Source organism: Pezoporus wallicus, unplaced genomic scaffold (assembly GCF_028554395.1).
Source record: "Pezoporus wallicus isolate ANWC-B61680 ecotype Strahan unplaced genomic scaffold, APGP_CSIRO_Pwel_v1 contig_749, whole genome shotgun sequence".
NCBI lineage: Eukaryota > Metazoa > Chordata > Aves > Psittaciformes > Psittacidae > Pezoporus > Pezoporus wallicus.
Genome location: NW_026641327.1, coordinates 4,656,222 through 4,672,132, shown reverse-complemented (window position 1 = coordinate 4,672,132; position 15,911 = coordinate 4,656,222). Strand labels below are relative to the sequence as shown.

General features: G+C 39.0%; 1 protein-coding gene across 3 annotated transcripts in view; it reads right to left on the bottom strand.

The window, feature by feature from the left end:
* MOCOS (molybdenum cofactor sulfurase) overlaps positions 1 to 15,911 on the bottom strand; it is a 221,857-nt gene that overhangs the window by 19,981 nt on the left and 185,965 nt on the right. For all 3 annotated transcript variants that reach the window (XM_057423022.1, XM_057423021.1, XM_057423023.1), the window contains exons 8-9: positions 13,875 to 14,321; positions 6,071 to 6,233 (exon numbers count right to left, since the gene is read on the bottom strand). In XM_057423022.1, the coding sequence (XP_057279005.1) occupies positions 6,071 to 6,233; positions 13,875 to 14,321 (610 nt within the window). The remainder of the gene's footprint in view (positions 1 to 6,070; positions 6,234 to 13,874; positions 14,322 to 15,911) is intronic.

Genomic DNA, 15,911 nt, shown 5'->3' with positions numbered 1-15,911 from the left:
GATGGGCAAAAAACAAGCCATATTTAATTAAAACATTCATGCAAAATCACAGGGTCATGCAAAAGGTTCTTATCTTTGCACCTGTTCACAATCACAGCAGCCTCCCAGATAGCATGACAAAAATCTTTTCGCTAGAATTACATTCTCTGCCTGCAGGTGGCTCCAAATGATAATGCAAAGAACAAAGGCTGTAGATGACCTGGGTACGCAAGCCACATTAAGGGATATACAGTTTCAGCTTTGAGAAACTTCATTCTCTGTGTATCTCAGGCAATGAAACTGGCACTGAATTCCTGTCTCAGTGAAAGGATGAGTTTATCACTGTTGTGGCCCCTCTAGCAAATCAGGAGATGAGTTCAGATTGATGTTTTTTTAGAGTGGTGGGATAGAGTGATCTGAAAGATGAAAGATGAAAGATGGAGGAGGGAAAGGTAAAAAAATAAGCACAGACTGGTCAAGGAAAGAAATATAATGTATCGTATAAAACTACAATAATTTAAAGTTAATGTGTATGGAAACCACTAATGAGAGAGCTATTCTCATCTATCCATCTCTAAAGCAGATAAGGAACCCCTGGTAATGATCTGTGTTAACAACTTCTTCCCTAGTTTTCTTATCTTGAACAGAATCAGCCAAAGAGATGGAAAGGCTACTGTGGTTTACTAGAAGCAAAAAGAAAAGTTATACTATTTTGCTTTCTGTTAGCTGAAAGCAGTAATTTCAAATGACAGAGTTTTAGTGTGTGGCTGCAATGACTTCAAACTCTTTTCCATTATACTGCAACATATAGCAAACACTTAGATCTCCAATATCCCAGCTTTATAAAAACATACTTTGATTTCACCTGCTTCTTCCTGTTTATATTGTAGGACAAATAAGAATAAAGCTCTGTGATATGGTGAAATCAAATTGTTTTATTCTCTTCTGGAGAGTAATGAAATGTAGCTTAGGTTCACTATACCCCAACTATCAGATCTGTTCCATGTACATTTTACAAAACAAAGTTGTCTACTCCTTTCTTAGTTAATGATGTTTGCATACTTCAGAAGTGAAGACAGAGAGGGAAAAGATAGGTTCATTTAGGAAAATAAAACGGAGTAAATGCATTGAACTCGCAACAACCTGAAAAAGAAGCCAGTGTTATCACTTTATAGTGTAAAACTAACACTCTAGTACTTTGAAACAATAAACATCAGCATCTTTCCTTCTGGAAAAGAAGAGGATAAAAGGTTTAATCCTGGATGCATCTTTAGCTGTTGTATCTTTTAAAAATACTTTCTAAGTAAGGCATACTCACAAAATTTCTTTAAGTGGAGTTCTGGGGCTTTAAAAAGCCCCGTGTTTATACACCAGCAACTGTATCACATTTTTATTGAACAGTACACATTTTACAGTGATGTTTAGGTCAGTTGAACATTGTTAATTACAATTTTATTCTAACTTAAGGCAAAAAATAAAGTAGAATATTGCCAGTTACTAAAATGTAAAAGCTGTCATTCTCCATGGTCATTGGCTTGATAATAAAATTCACAGATGTGCTCACAATATTAATATAAAAAAAATTATTCTTGCCTTTATAGTTCCTATTTTCAGTCAATGGGAAAAAATAGAGGTCTGTTATTTCAATAGACTGAAATATAAACTATTCATGTATATTCTTTCACCAGTGTATGCACTTAATTCCCATTATTTTTATTGGCAGTAGCACATGACTATTTGAAGGCACAATAAACTCCATAAAGTGTAATTAGTTGCTCAGTTTTGCTAACATCCTTCTACTCCAACTTTAAAGGGCCTTCACAACACTCAGAATTTCTCCCTCTCTGCAATGACAAACCAATGCACAACTTGTCAGAATAATGCTGATTGTCAGCTGAATTCGAAAGAGAGAAATTAGTCTTCTACAGAAATTTACTCTCAGCCAAATACTCTGACTGACTTGTGCGTAGGTTAGGAAGAAACCCAGTGTAATCTGTGCCCCCATGTTATTTCATCAAGCAGGACAAGATTTCTCTTGATTCCCATTCAAGTGATAGGGCTTCTAGAAATAAAGGTGCTTTCTCCTGCCCATCTTCATTGCTGGGAGCCTGACCATTAAATGCTCCAGTGGAGATACAAGAAGTTGTTTTTCTCCATGGGAGCTTATTTAGAGTTGCACTGATTTTCTTAGGTCCGGTCCTGTGATTGTAAAGGTTCATTGAACTCTTCAAGTCAAACAGAATAGGAGATGCCTGTTAACAGCCATGTAGCCCAAGAAAATAATTCTGACAAAATTAATAAATGCAGTTTCTCAAAATTAAAATCTCGCTCCCTCTACTGAAGTGAAGTAAAGCTAGTGAGAAACCAAGCACAAACCCTTCCCCTGCCTCTGCACACTTACCCACTTCCTTGGGGATCAGGGGAATGCCTGGAGCTCCTCAGCTGCTATGCAAGACAACTAATTTTGGAGGCATGCCAGGGAAAGATTATAAGCCTTCAAGCGGTTTGCTCTTATCTAGAGCCCCAGTCTGATGTCCTTGCTACCCACATTGGCTGCAGGATAGCACAGCTGGCTCAGGCAGACAGCGGGTCTGCCCACCCCAGGCTTGCTGTTAGACAAGCTACAGAGACACCTAATGTGCAGGGATTAAAGAAAGAATTTAAGGTGATGCTTCAGCACATGGAGGATTCAGCAGAAGGCGTCAAAGTAGTTACTGTCACACTAAATCATGTTGGCAATTTTATTTTGTTGGACAGAGAAGACTGAGAATATCAACCATATTGAAATAGAAGAGCCATAAACACATTTTCCACTAACGAAAAGTTCTAGAGGGAGAGAAAAGCATGTGCCTGGAGGGGGAGAGTGAACACGCATGAGTGTTTAAAAGTGGCACAATAAAGTCTTCAGCATCAGCTAATAGCGCATCAGCAAAATGTTCTTTAAAAATGCTGCACGCTTCAGCTATGTGGGGTTCACCCCCCTTGTCTCAAGGCGTTTATCAGAGGCACCCAACCCAGCAGCACAGTTACCTTGGGCTCCCTCTGTTGGAGACATCTACACACAGCAAATCACGCTCCACATAGAAATCATTGCCACAGCCCGCTCGCACAATGAGTGCAGATGATAACAGAGAAACTGGTAGAGAAAGTAGAGCGGTTACAGCCTCCTTGCAGAGGAGCAGGAGGAAGGCAGCTAGCTTCACAGCAGCTATCACCCACTCAGCCAGGAGCTGCTGGATTTTCATGTTCATTTGACTGAAGGGAATCAGTAAATAGGCAGCCTAAAGGTTTTGTCTTTCTTTTCCACTGCTGCCACCTCCCTCACCCACTCTTCACGACCATATATGTCCCCATCACACTGAGAAGAACAGAGAAACTCTGCATGGGGACTGTGAGGGCAGGGGAAGGAGAAGGGGAATTGGAGAAATAAAGCTCATCTTGGGAGGATGCACTATATTATAGCTAAGGAAAGGCAGTTTGGGTGGGAGGCATCCAGTGGGAGAAATAACTCATAAAGCAACAAAGCTGGAAGAGACCTGGAGGTGGCTGTACTCAGCAGGATAAGTGCTACAAATCAGAAATAACACTAGCCACCAACATAAGCCAATGAAGGCTTTGTGCTGCAGAACAACCAACGTGGCTCCCCACCACACTGATCACTGCTCCAGCTACACATACGCTTTCAGCTTCAGGTCCTAAATTAGCAACAAACTACTGACAGGTTGGTGAGAGTGGTGACAAAAACAATACTGATTAACACTCGATTTGCAAGGAAAGAGTCAACTTATCAAATTAAATCTGTCTGCCATGAAATAAGTGGGAGATACAGCAATGGCCCATGTATGTGAAGGGGTAAAAGGCAAAATTAAAATTTTAATACCAACAAACAAATTGTGCATTTAGTCTGCACATAAAGGGAAAGAAAACAGAATAAATCCTGGAACAACTTCCTACAGATTTGTCTTACCCTGCCAGTTTGTATGTGTTCCCATCACTGTGCTATCTTATGATCACTAACCTATGGAATAGTCTCCCCAAGAAAATGAGAGCCATTATCTCACTGTTGAGCAAGAAAAAAATGCCACAGGTTGCAAGAACGTCTTGACAGTGAAAAATAGCAGGACTATTATAAAAAGGGCCCAGACCAGTTTATGGGCTAGGATTATTGGTATCTACAGTCATTAAACAAAGAATAAAATTACTCCACTATTACACACTGGCTGTACCAAAGCAGGCTATAAATAAATGTTGAGCATTTTTCTATTAGAGTGTACTGGAAATCCGATCACTTTTCTTTTTTGGCAGAAAAATGATCCACACATGTGGTCAATCAGTTCTGGGTGGAAATGTTTCTCACTCTCATCGGAAAGAAGGTGAGTGACAATGAAAACTCCAAAAATGACACAAAGTAAAATGTGGGATTTAAAGGTGAATTTCACCTGGCCCTAACTATGGCAAGAGACTGTAAATCTCAGTGAGAAATGGGTACCCAGACTGTCAGTTTTGCCTGAGAAAACTTCCTCTGAAGTATGTCAGTGCAGGTATTATTGACAGGCAAACATTCTAATGGATATCCACTTGTCTGAACAACGTGGTACTAGCAAGGGAAAAAATGAAGAACATGTTTAAAAGAGCAGAACAAAACAACCAAGAGACCTAACAGAGCTAAGCCTCTAAAAATATGAAGGATAAATGGAGAAAGTTTGGATAAGACTTCATGCTGTGTCTGCAAGCAAGAGGTATAGGCAGAAAGGAAGAGAGGTGGTAAGGAACTGAATTTCTAGAAATAATATGCTCTGCAGCACTCAGCAATTTAAACATCATGAGGGAAGGCTGTCTATGCATCTGTACTACAAAAATTTGAGATACAAGGTGATCCACACAGAATTGAAATGAATTAACAATACCTTTTCCAAGAAAGATTATAGAGGGACCATCAGAAAATAGCAGCATGCGTTCCAATGAGCCAGTCCAATACCCAGGAAGAAACTAGATTGTGTTTGGGATCAGAAACACACACACAGACTTGCAGGAGACTACCGGAAGTACTTAAGTGTTCATTTTACAAATCTATTCCAGACAAAAGAAATCAAGTGGTCAGCCTCAATTTTATGAACAGTGCTCAGACAGCTGGGGAGGACAAAAACTGTAGTGTACAAACAGAAAGGAGATCATAGTTACAGATCCACTCATACGGATTTCTAAGAGAGAAAAATGTGAATATAGGTTCCCTTGTTTTGCTCTTGCTGCTAAAAATGTAGGCATATATATTATTAATGGTTAAGACATACAAGCTGAGTAAATGTGAGACCCCTGGGAAATGATGAACAGCATTCAGACACATGCAAACTCAGCATAATCAACTACTTTGTGCAATACAAACCTGTTCCAGTGCCCAGTGATAACAGCACTGTTAGCAAAATAAATAAATTGTACCCCCAGCTAAAAAGGGCTTCCCATAATGATTGCCATAAGGTTTGTTTTTTTTTTTCCTGTTTTTTTTTTTTCCCCTCAGCATAGTATAAAAAGAGTTTTGATGTCCAAACACCCTGAAATATTTGCCTGCTAGTGCAAGTATTTAACTGGGTGAAATATTGCCTGGTCCTCATTTTAATTGATACTAATTTCCACTGAAGACTCTAGCCTTCTAATCCCACATCTGGAAGGAGGAGAGCTATAAAATGAGAAGGTCTTTGGCCAGGCTGTTTGATGTTAGGCTGCTGTTCCTTCACCAATAATAGTCCCTTCAGGCTGGTGAACTTCGAGATTTGGATAGATACACTAGTCAGTAGGTTTCCACATCCGTCAGTTCATTAGTCTTTCCTGGAGCATCCACTTCATGGTTGCACATAGGGAGTCATTGTCTACTCGCCACCTGTCCCAAAAACAAGCTAGGAAACTACCCAGGGCTGTATATTGCACTGTGGGTATATTGCACTGTGGGCTTTCTTCATCCACAGCTTGCAGCAGAATGTGTCCCTGAATTCAGAAGAATACACAGCATTCAATATTTTGTTGGGTACATGCAGGTGTCTCTGCCTAGAAATTTGACACCAATAATGAATATGGAAAATATATTTCGTTTACTAACCTTCTGCTTGAATTACCATTATTTTTTTCTTCAGATCAATTGAGGGATTTATAAGACACAATCTTGGCTCCTGCTTCTGAGTTATGCAGACTCCATTCTGGTTTACAACCATCCAGTTTCGGTCATAGAGCAAACCCTGGTTTCCTACTGGCCATTCTGTAACCTGAGAAAGTATCAGGTTTAGAAAATGTTATTTGCACTAACAGATTCATGCTGAAAAGAAAAGAGAAGGAAAAGAAACCTCTAAAGAAATTTTTTGAAATCAGGGAAACTTGTGCAAGCCAATGTCAGTCTTTAATAAAAGAAGCCTTAATTGCAAATCAAAGATAAATATATCACTGCACAAAGCTGACAAAACAAAATGGAATTAATAGAATTTGTTACATATTATCATACACTTTGATTTCAAAGAGCTATAAGAATGAACAATGTCTGAAACACTCTGAAAACTGCTTTCAGTCTTACACTCATCCATTTTTAGGACCTCTCCCCTCAGCAATTTTCTTTTAATTTACAAAGTATGGGCATTTCATGGGAGTTGTATGAATTTTGGCAAAACCAAGCAAACAAAAAAGCAAGAGAAATGTGAAATGCAAAATTCAAAAAAACCCCTTATTTTTCATAAAACTGGAACCACTTTATCAATGAAACCACTTGAGAAAACTTCCACCACTGACACTTTTGGTTTAGCTAGGAGCATAATAGTTTCTCCGGATCTCCTCACAACAAAGCACATTGTCTTCTTTGCTATCTGTTCTTCCACTACTTCTATAAAACTCTTTACATCCAATAGCCCATACAAGCATATTGTCCTTGTTTTCATGTACATTTTTCTGGTGAAAAGAACATCTGTTACTGATGCTACACAGATGGTAATCATGAAATCCAAAAAGAGAGCAATTTTAGTAATGCCTTTGGGTGATATTAATAACTGCTTTCTCCTTCAGAATGTTAAAATATTAATACCATTCAACATAAAGCTGGGCATTTAAACATAATGCTTCAGCTCATGTATACTTTCTAGTCATGGTTGAATATGGAGAAAAGTTAACTACAGCTGAACTTTGTTGAATTCTTGTAGAAAAACTTAGTGCAGCTCACACGAATTATCTGGCAAAAGACTTTAGCAAAAAGCATTGTGCAAAAGATATGTCAAGCACAGCCTGATGCTCTGAAGAAAAGCATTGCTGGAAGCACTGGTTAGATTAAGTAAAAATCACATTTCTGTTTGACATGTGCTCTATCTAAAACCTCGGAGAACCCACAACAGCCCATCCTTATAAACTTCTCCAGGTTTTACAGGAGCCTACAGCAGTAGATTGACACTGATGGTCTGACTATGGAAAGCTGAGGGCAGGTGCTATGAAACTGAAAAATGAAAGCATTAAAGCTGAACTCCGAATACTTGGCTTTAGTGATATCAACTGTAATGAATATAGAAAATACATGGAAATTTTTAAAGAGAAGAAACATATTTTATCAACTTAATTTATAATATTCTTTGGCAGGTTTTTAAATGAGCAGGGATGAAAAATTCAGTCAAAAATTGAAACTTTAGCTTCAATTAGTCTGACAGTGTCATCTGCAACCATGTTGTCCAAGCACTTCTGATTGTCAGCACCTAAATGATGTGAACCTTTGCCCTGTCTTTTTAGAAGAGGAATGATAGCCCAAGGACTGCAATATTAGATGAAGAATAGATTTTAATTCTTGCTGAAAATTATATTTGGAGAGGCCAGTATTTCTTGGTTATCCCATATAGTTAGATTACAAAATTCATTTGAACAGCTGGTGATCTTCCGCAAGCTTCAAGAATTTCCTGCTAACAAATCTTCCTTCCAAAACAGAAGATCACTAATCACTAATACATCGTCCCATGGATAAAACAGGTCTTTACAGTATTTGCAAGATAAAAAGAGCAGAATAAACTAAAAGAGCAGAAAAATGGAAAAAAGAGCACAAAGATTCCTAGCTCCCTATTGTAACATCCAGTTGTTTTGGTTCCACTTCAGGACAGCAATCTTGTTCAGGAAATAGCGTGTTTGCTTACCCCTCACTGAAGGCAAGAAGTTTATGAGCAAAGCAAAACATTCTTTAATCAGAACTTCTGCTAATTCTTACATGCTGATAGGCACTGTGGGGAAAGGCCAGACAACTAAGGTAGCATATAGCTGGAAATGATCAACACCTTCCATTCAAAATACCTCTGGTAGGTCCGAAATAACTAATTCACTTAACCACGAACTCAAGGCTCCACCATAAGATGCAGCACATGACTATAGGTCCTCAGCCCAGTTTTTCCCTTCCTGTGGCTATTTGCTATAATAGTGAGATCATACACACATGTACCCTGCACTGAGTCTCTGACCTCTCATGGGAGTCCTTCTGTACACTGTCGAGTGCCTTACTTCCTCTCCAGTTTTCAACTTACTCTATTGCACGTTATACTGGGTTCAGCAGTAGCAGTCATTTTTCTCCTTCTTAGTAACTGCTGCAGTGCTGTGGTTTTGACTTTCAGCCTGGGAACAGCACTGATAACACCGATGATTTTAGTTGTTGCTAAGTAATGTTTAACTGACCAAGGACTTTCTGAGTCTCATGCTCTGCCAGGGAGGAGGAGGAAGCAGAGACAAGACACCTGACCCAAACTAGCCAAAATGGTATTCCATACCACAGCACATCATGCCCACTGTATAAACTGGGGGCAGTTACCTGGAAGGGCTAGATCACTGCTCGGGTCAGGCTGGGTATTGGTCGGTGGGTGGTGAACAGTTGTATTTTCTTCCCTTGTTATTTCCCTTATCATTATTATTGCTGGTGTTAGCAGCGGTGGTTTGTGTTATACCTTAGTTACTGGACTGTTCTTAGCCTGTGGGAGTTAACATTCTTTCCATTCTCCTCCCCATCCCTCTGGAGGAAACAGGGGGAGTGAGAGTGTGTGGTTCTGGGTTGCAGGCTGGGCTTAAACCATGACACATGTGTTGCTAGGACCCCAGTAAATAAAGCTGCAACAACCAAGAACTGTGTACCCTGCCTTGGACAGATTGTCACAGACGATCATGAAACAGAGCTGGTTTATTGCTAATACTGATACTGGAGATGAGCGTGGAAGAACATATGCATTTCTATTCTTGGTACTTAGGCTTGTGACCTGTGTAGACTGTCTCCTGCCATTATTTCAGAGAGGTTGAAAGGTTTGTTAAATAATTACACACAACTGAATAGAGCAGTTCAGGCAAAATCTGCCAGCTCTGCTTTCATGTGAGACATGAAAAGAGTGGTTCAATTCAGCTCCCTCAGATTATGTCTGAGATATCTGCTCGAAGCTAACACATATGACACAGGCTGTAAAGACAATCCACATCCATGTAGATCAGCAGAAGGAGGTCAGGCAGGGCACTCAAATGTGACTAAATACCTATATTCAGGCGACCAATAAAGTAAAGAAAACAATGAAGCTTACTGTGAAGTGAAATAAAACAGGTTAGCATACACTGCAGTAAGCAATATGTAACTTCTAGCTTGATTCCCTGAAGTTGTCTGACTATCTCTGACTACTGAGACAGATCAAAAAGGGAAACAGAAAGAAAGAAGGGAGACCATCATTTTACTGACAGATGTTAGCATACACCTTCATTCTCAGCATGGCAGGTGGGCTAATCATCCAACGTAAGTTCTTCTCAACCTGCCATAAACAAGGATCATTGTATAATACATGGTCTTTTCCTGTCTGCTTTAGTCCATTTTTCTTCTTGTAATATAAAAATATCCATTGCAAAAACATGGTGGGTTTTATTTTATTTTATTTTATTTTACTTCCAGAATTTTCTTTAAAACATTTTGGGCTGTATTGCTCCGTAGTTCATAGCAATGTCATCATGAAGGCTAACACAATTTTTGAACATATTGAAGGAATCACTGAATAGGTTTTAAATTATGTAAGTTTAAAAATGTTAGTGGTCTTGCATATAATTTATCCAGTGATTACTAGGAATTTGCATTGTATTTTAAATTAAAGGCTAATTTGTCTTCTATGTTGAGATGCAATTTTTATACTGTGAAAACTACTGGAAAAATAATAAAGTTATTAATGTTTAAAGTCTTAACCTTTTTCACTGGCCACATTGCATTATGTAATTATGCAAAATTCATTGACATGAGAGATGTTCATGTTTAAAAATGCATGTTTAAAACACGGTTTTCTGTTGGAAAGAAGAAAAAAGTACTCTGGGATAAAGATTACTCCTCTTCTGTGCTTCTGCCCAGTTAACAAAGAATTGTTAAGGAAAAGAAAGTGCATTTAAGAAGCTAAGTTAGAACATTCTGCCCTCCAGTTCCTGAGCCATGGCACAACACTGAAAAGAGATGGTCCCATGGCCAGGAGCACTTTATAAAATGCTGTAGGAACTAAGTGACTTGCAGAAGGCTGATCTTCATGCCAAGCTTCATCCTCCCAGCTGCCAGTGCATGCTGCACTCTCATTGTCTCTGGAGGTCAAGCGCCTCCCATACTAAACCACTGTTTAGTGAAGAGAGAAATCAAAGTTTAGGAGAGGAGGAGACGATCTGACTCCAAAAAGGAGATCAAACAGCTGTGAGTTTATACTCACATCCTCATCGGGCTTGTCTTGCTGCCACTAATGAAGTCATCTATTCTGCAACCAGTAGGTTAGTGGGCAGATTTCAACAGCAGATGGGCTGGGTACTGCACACCCAAGTGAGCCGGAATTTTCCACTGCACATATTATTTTAGTCAAATGCAAGTGATCATGTACTTACAAAGCCTATTTAATACACATGGTCTGACCTCCCATACCAGCAGGAGGCCTGCACTTGAACTTAAAAATCTATGAGATTTGATCTCAAGTATCTAAGTATCACACGACGAATGAATTCATTGCTGCCCAGTATCTACCCTTTTCACAGCAGCTAGCTTAGAGCCCTATAACTAATAAAAATGGAGATTAATTTTTTGACTGGGAAAATACTTCCTTAATTTTCCAGCAACTGCAAGGCATCTAAACGTTTTTTAGATTTAAAACATGGAAATGAATTTCAATGTTTGGATTCTAAACAAAGAACAAGGAAACTACAAGCTGCACAATTATTACTACAGAGGTTTATGAGTCTGCTAAAGTAAGGACATAATATAACGCTAAGTGTGAAGTCCGTATGACAAAGACCACTAAGAGAATGGCAAAGGAATAATTTTCTATAGTATTCAGCCTTTTCCTGGTCACGCCTAGAGATGTTGGTATAATCAGTATTTTAGAATGCAAAATGATTTTCAGGATTTGATGTCATCTAATTGTGGCTAGGTTTCTTTAGCATGTCTTGCTTCAAACTCCAGTGCATGTAGCACAGGTTATTTTCCTGTTTTAAGGTGATACAGGCTGAAATTGAAGTAATGACATACATAGATCTGTGGAGGCTGGTGCACTCTGCAGTTAGCAATGGTGTGGGCTTGGCAGTGATGGCTTTCTATTCCACTTGTACCTGTGGGGAAGAGATCAAGCCACTGCCTGATAAGGAATGGGGTGAACTGAATTTTGAAGCTCATTACAAATAGTGGGCTGTATGTTACCATTTTTACCTCTTCTATAAGCAGACAATGAGACTGACAGGTTATAAATGCATGACAGGTGTAGAAATGCCACTCAGACTTTGGGAATTAAAAAAATGAAGAATGCCTCGTGGACAGGTAGGAAATCACAAAAGCAAACACACTTTCTTTGGGGGTTTACTTCAATGCAGAAAATATTGAGAATCAAAATACTTTTGACTCCATCTCCTGGCCTCCTCTCCTTATGCATTGAAAGGTCTTTGTCAGAGCATGCATTAGGTCAACTTTACTGTCCTTTCACATGTACTCATGTATCTTCTATGAAACAAGTGGAAATACACAAGAAACACTCTTTGAAAAGAGGAGGAGAACTAAATGCTATTTGTAGTGAACTTCCAGTCCCTTCCAATACCATATACTAAATCCAGTATATATTTAATTGTATGTCACACTTTGGCAATACAAGCTCTGACAGTGCTGAGCTTCATGGCTGATGCTTTGTGATAAAAAGCATCGACTTCACTCCAGGCATGCAAAAACTAAACCTCATAATGTAATTACAGTTTTAATATCTATTTTTAAACTATTCAAATCAGCTAGTGTTAGCTGTGCAGTCCAAGTTGCCTTGTATTCCTCGTGTAGTTAATGTAAAGAGACAGAAGTATCCAGGAACAATTAATATTTCCTACTGCAGAAGCCTCACTCCTTACAGAATAATATCTAACTTCAGAGGGGTAAGTTGAGGTAAGATAAGACCTGCTTTCACACCAGGCCCATTAACACATGCCTGGCACAAGAAGTATGCATGAGGCATGGGGATTTTACCCTTTCCATATAAAATTGCAGTTCTGTCTGCCAGGGAGTACCAGCTTTGTATGAATACATCACCTAGAGTTGTTCCCCCTTGCAGAGCTCAAGGAGAAGAAACCTGGCTCAGCTTGTGGGGAAACATAAGCTTTCTTTCATGCTGAGGTACATCTTACCTGCTCACGGGCACAATCACTTCAAAGGCTTCCTAGAACTGAATGTTGTGGTATGTATCTCACAACACCAGCCTGAAAGCTAAAAATAGAATTTAACCCCAAAGCGGCCTGAATACTGCTACAGCATATTTCAGCATCTTCTGTAGTGGGCTTCTGTAATACAGCTATAACAGTACATCTATAACAACTGCAACAATATAATGAAAGTTAAAACATTTTCACAGGAAATGTGGGATTACTTTGATTTTCAAAACAGTTTGATTTAGTGGGAGGTTTACAAGGGGTGGATATTGTTTGTTCCAGTCTCATTTGATGCCCAAGATTGTGCCTCTGAATTATAGACATCACAAGCCAAACCAAATTCAAAAATACAGATGTTTTGTTGATCATTTTGCAGTGTCTGCCTTAATTCCTCATCCCTTTTTGCATTAAGAACAAAAATAATAAATCATTACCAATTCAGCTGAGAAGCCATATTTTAAATGCAGGTGATTTGTCACTGGATTTGACCCCAATTTTCACTGAGATGTGAGACAATGACCCACACCAGTGCGTGTTCATAGGGAAAGTTATACTGCTATTGACATTCATTAAATCACTTCCCAGTATGGCACTAAGCAGAGTCCCATTCTAGGTCATATGTGGGCCATACACCTATTTCATCTTGCATTATTAAAAAAAGAAAAAGTCACAGCTAAGGTGACGATATTATTAACTTGGTAAAAAAGCAATTAAAATCTTCCAAGAGTGAACTTTCAAATAGTGTAGCAACACTTAAATGCCATATTTCTGTTGCAAATGTATTTTTAATGATAACATTTCTTTGTGATGCAAATCAGCCTCCTCTCAATTATAGCATGTTAATCAAGTTTTTTCTCAATTGCTGCTTACCCATCAATGCCTACAAGTCCATCACAAATGATTCTGTAAAAGCATACTAATTACTTGATTATATTTTAGTCAAGTTTTGCAAATCCAACTGTTTTCTTCAAGACTGCACATTACGTGCAGATTTGTCTGTTGGGAGGCCGGGGAAAGTAGAAGATACATTTGCATCCTGCAACTTCAGCCTAATTGGAAATCCTTTAAAGTACCTTAGCATTTAGGACTTAATCAAAATTGGAAAACAGGAAAAATGGGTAGCCACTCACTGCTTCCTATTATCTCATGCACACGGTATTCCTGGTTGACATATCCGACAAGAGTAAGATAAAACACAAGGTTGAGATGAGTACTCAAGAATGATTCAAAGTGCATACCTCAAATGCAGAGCAGGATTTAATTGGGTAGAGATAAATGTTGGTGACAGTGATGGGCTTGCCACCTCTTCTATATGTTGGTATTGCAGTCTCAGAAACAGCTGCCCTTATGCTTTCTGCCTCTGCCTGTGGTGGCTGCCTGCTGCCAGTTGTCATTGTCACAGATGAGTTATTCCTGAGTTCTGTGTCCGAGATGTGTGATATTGGAGACAATTTATCTGCACTGTTAAAGGAAGGGCGGTCATCTGGGACAGACTCTGTCGTCAGCGTTGTAACAGAGGACTGGAAGGGAATCTCAGCATCTGATTTGGAAAGTCTGATGGCTATGATGAATTTCAAAAAAGTCTGTGCATCTTCAAAAGAAGACATGTAGCCAAAGGATATTCTCACAGAACCAGTGGGACGTCCATCGACTAGGTCTATATCATCTCCACAGACATGGCCAGCCTAGTTTGAAACAGGAAGAAAACCCAAGCGCTATTATGACAGACTGTGCTTTATTTCCCTCTAATTTTACAGTTATTCATGAGTTTCTTAATTCTAACCTGAAAAACTGTTTTAAAACATACAAAGTTAACTCATGAGTGCAGGCTAAAAATGGAGAAAAAAATCCCAACTATCTTATTATTCAAACTGAGAAGAAGTTTGTTATGAGTTGCTTGTCCTATTCTACCCTAAGGCAAAAGAGACTTTTCAAGAACACATCTAGAATCACACAAAGGTTGTGTGCCCTAAGATGGCCTCTTAGCTAGGGTAGTCTCCAGGTATATTCTAGTCTCGTCTACATAGTTCACTGCGATTTAAACTGCGATATTACATTCAGAGAAGTGAACAAACCATGAGAGTGCTGATTTTTTTGTTGCAGTTTTCTTCATATTTGCTATCAGAACAATTCCAATTTATATTATCAGAGGCTTATTCGAGGCTTGTGTTAAATAATCCAATGGACAGCTATACATCTGAGAACTGGTCTGGGATATTAGCAAAGCAGAGACTTGAATCTAGAGTTCCATCACCCAAAGTGACATCCTTTGTCATTGGGATGTTCAGCAAATCTGTCTTGCTGACCCAGTTAGCACATTGCTTTCACAAGGGAGGAACTCACCTTCCCCCTAGCGCTTCCTCCTTTGGAGAATACAGGCTTCCACTCAAAAAATTTTGATTGAAAAATCCCTCAGATACCCCAGTAGTGACCTCCATGTAGATGCCCCTCTATTTGATAAGTCTTTCATACAGCACTTGCTGGAAAACTCTCCCTTAAAGCAGTTTCTCCTTCAGTAAGTGGGTCAGTGAATGCTGCTACTCACCTCCAGTGAGATAAGCTAGAGAACGCCTTTGTTCATCCATCTAACATTAACTCAATGGACACAAGATTTAGTCCTAAATCAGTATCCTTATTCCTATAAGTGCAGCATAGTTGTTTTTCTTTTCCCCTCAGAATTTATTTATTTATGCATTTTCTGTTACATAAAAATGGAAATGTAAATAGTTCATTTACATGAGGGATTTTTAAAGCAAGAAATGTAATGGTTCAATGAACATCGATGCCATTTGTGCAAGGAGAAATAAAAAAACCCAACCCTGTATGCCATAGCATGCAATACGGTAATAAATATTTTAATGCAGTGTGATGTAGTTTGTATCCTTGACAATAGAGCAGAAGCACTACTTGCAAAATTAGGTTGCATCTGTTAATATACATGTAACCCTTTGTCAAGTATTGATTGACTGACTGAGGAGAGGTTCCTGCTGTACAAATAAGTAAATGAGTTCCTACGTAACATCCTAAGAAAACTAACCACACCTCTCCAAGGACCCTTGAGGACAGAAAGTCCTCTCTCACAGGCATTCTATACTTGCAAGTCTTCCTGAAGGAAGGAAGAACACACATTCAGCACCCTGGGAAAAAGTGAAACCAAAGTATACGTGCATATAAAGTGACAAAAGGTGCCTTCCTCTATACAGAAATATTATCAATAATTCATTCGGATCCTTCTTAAAGGACTGATGGGAATGGAGCATCCCAAAATAATGACT